This window comes from Triticum dicoccoides, chromosome 5B (genome assembly GCF_002162155.2).
Source record: "Triticum dicoccoides isolate Atlit2015 ecotype Zavitan chromosome 5B, WEW_v2.0, whole genome shotgun sequence".
Lineage (NCBI taxonomy): Eukaryota > Viridiplantae > Streptophyta > Magnoliopsida > Poales > Poaceae > Triticum > Triticum dicoccoides.
This window is the reverse complement of record NC_041389.1, coordinates 708,100,840-708,104,066: the sequence shown is the minus strand read 5'-3', so window position 1 is coordinate 708,104,066 and position 3,227 is coordinate 708,100,840. Positions and strand designations below refer to the sequence as shown.

At 38.8% G+C, this 3,227-nt stretch overlaps 1 protein-coding gene across 1 annotated transcript; it reads right to left on the bottom strand.

Moving 5' to 3' along the window:
• Positions 1–1,375: 1,375 nt before the first annotated feature.
• On the bottom strand, positions 1,376–2,368 carry LOC119310657 (the record flags this gene model as incomplete). Its single annotated transcript, XM_037586326.1, has 3 exons — positions 2,046–2,368; positions 1,873–1,945; positions 1,376–1,716 (listed from the first exon to the last, which is right to left on the bottom strand). Coding segments are annotated over exons 1-3 (726 nt in total), but the record flags the coding sequence as incomplete, so codon positions are not given.
• Between the last annotated feature and the right edge of the window lie 859 nt (positions 2,369–3,227).

The following is a 3,227-nucleotide window of genomic DNA, read 5'->3' as shown; positions in this document are numbered from 1 at the left end:
TGATAGTATATACATATTTTTTTCCCACATTAGTATAGCAAGACAAGAAGCGGTCATGTCAGGCAGTACGTACTACTAGTCTTGTGTCACTTCAGGCCTCGTTTGGTTTCAAGGGCCGATTATCCGAGGGCTCTAATCCCCCTCCGGGGGATTTCCATGCCCTCTCCCACACCACGGGGAGATTACCATGCCAGTTTGGTCAACAGGGGGAGGCGTGGAGATCACGTCCAGAAAAAGCGTAAACAAAATTGTAATATTCAGGAATCATGAAAATGACTCGGTTTCTTTACAGAAACATCATACCAATTCAGAAGTAATCAAAATTTATGTATATTTCCTTGAAAAAAATTTAGGAATGACACAAAGTACTAGAGAATAATTCACGAATTTTAAGGAAAAACATGAAACACACAGGTAATCAGCAAAATAACACTTCAACCCACTGACAGACGCTAACCAGTTATACATATCGATTCGCATAAATAACATAGCACTACCGAGGTGTGCTAATCATGGTTTTAACGACAAAAATACAAACTACGGCTAGAAATCCAGCAATGATAAGCATTTTGTTCCATAAAAAATGCCCATGTGTGACTGATCCATAGCAAAAATGTTTGTTGTCGAAATAGTTACTCTACTCAAACTTCCACCATCAACTTCTTTGAACATTTTTATCGGATAGCTTTAGTAAACCTGCAAAACAAGAAAGAACAGTGTTGTTACTACACAATATCACGTTTAAAACTATATATAAGCACATATTTTTATTTACATGCATGTTTCACAAAGAAACAGATGCACACATAATAAAATGTTGTCCTCTCTGACAATAATCTACTGGAAAACTCGAAACCTTAACAATACATTGATTCATGTTTTCATTGCTTTGTCACTAATACACGTTTTTCAAATCAAGTTGTAGCGCTCGATTTGTATGAAGAAAAAACTGTAGCGCTCGATGACAAGTGTATGACTAGAGCTTGGATTTCTAGTAATGAACAGCACAAATTGTTGATAAAAAGGATAAAAACACAAAACAAACTACTAATTACGATTACTACAGAGATTGATGTACTACAGAACAAAGGGAAACAAGCTTATAAAAAGCTCAAGTCAATAATGCCACAAAGTAAATAAATATAAAATGGATGTAGTGCAAAACAAGAAGGTGAACTGCTTACACACCTTATGCTATCTACATCTCAGAAATCTCCTCCTTCAACCAATAAAGCCGAAGATTTGAGTCCTTGGTATTGATGAATATTTCTCGATTCATTGGGCATTTGAAAAGCCGCAGTGCCTTTGCTTTTTCTGCAATTGATAAATCTTCCATTGGTTCTAGCGCAGCCACACAGTTTCCAATCGAGAAAATGTCATCTTGCTTTGGTTCCTTCAACTCGTCAACCAGTTTTGCAGATTGTTTCTTCCGAAAATCCATGTAATCCTCAAGTACAACAGCGATCTGACTTTGCTTCCTCTTTTTCACAGGCAGTGCTCCCTTTTGTTCAGAGTTGGTAGATGTTGTAGCTTCAGGTTCATCTCTTCTTGATGCCCCTTGCCCTTGTAGATCAGATGAGGACATACCATCATCAACATTGGTAGAGGAGATATGGTTCAAATCATTGGTAGAGGAATCCATAGGAGAAATGGCATCGCTTGTGAGATCCACTTGCGGAATTGATACAAAGTTCAAGTCTCCTGAAGCAATACTTCCTGCTCCAAAGAAAAAGAAACATATCAGCATGTTCTCTTGGAAACATGAAAAAATACAAGTATCTCAACAATCTCACAAATACTATATAATTAAAGCAAGAATGAAAATGATTTAATATGTAGGGTCGACGGAAATACATGATACAGGAAACACACCTTCATGTAGTGTAGCCAATGACTTGAAGAGCATGAATGGTTTTGAACGGAACTTCTTTACCCTTAGATTATCCTATTGAATGCAACAACATTGTATGGTTGGGATCAATAAAACAATACCTTGAAGAGCATGAATGGCAGTGAGCAAACAATATATCAAGAAAAGAGCTAACCTTGATAAGTTTATCCCATATTACAGGTTCAGGGATGATCATGCAAAGTGTATCATCCCATCCCGTGCCACTCTGTTTCCGAGAGTCTCTCACTGCCTTATAATTTCCTTTTAAATCCTTATCCTTCTCTTGGATTTGTTGCTTGGAGAAATGAGCTAGTGGAAATTTCTGATTGAATGTATTTGTAATTCTAGTCCACCCTTCAGCAGTCCACCCATTTTGACCTCGATAAATGGGATTGTTGTGGTCAAGCATTATATCAACAAGACCTTTCTCGTATGCATGGTCCCAAGATGCCCTAGGCGCTGCCATAGCTACATTATTGAACCAACAATGGGGTACTAGTTAAATTTCACTCTACCACTACTTTACCTAAGAAAAGGTGAGAAAAAATTACAAAATAAATTGTCCGACTAGTTGTTATAATCAGCCCACATTTGCATCGCGATCTGATCTCTAAGAGTGTTTCCATCGTTTGCCTCATTGTGATGATGTTGGTTGACATCATCTCCCTCTGGAACATCAACATATGTTTCTGGTGGAATTAACGGTGGTTGGTGATCCAACCATGCCTCATCACCACTTTGAGCTCTAATGATGTTATGGAATACAGCACATGCCGCCGGAATCTTGATTCGTGACTCTATTGGGTAGTGATTGCCCACTTTCAAGATAGGGAAACGTTTTTTCAGAACACCAATGCTCCTTTCGATGTGGTTCCGGAGGATTGCATGGGTATGGTTGAACAACTCCCTATGGTCGGCATAGCCCGTATTAGATGAGCGCCGCCTCCTAAATTCACTCAGGTGATACCGAACTCCTCGATATGGTGCAAGAAAAGAAGGCGTGTTTGCATATCCACCATCTACGAGATAAAATTTTCCATCTGGCACATGAAACCCCTTGCTAATAGCAGAACGAAGAACTCCTGCATCTGATGCAGACCCTTCCCACCCACATGAAATAAATGTGAAATTCAGATCAAAATCACATGCAACCATGACATTCTGTGAGAGGGTTCCTCTCCTATTCCTAAATGGGGGGGCCTTATCTTCAGCAATAGTGATGGGGATATGTGTTCCATCTATAGCACCAATGCAGTTCTGCACATTGAAAAAGAAATAACAAAGTTGGTAGGTTTAGAAATCTATGTGGAGAAGTTTCAAAAATTCCATTGATATG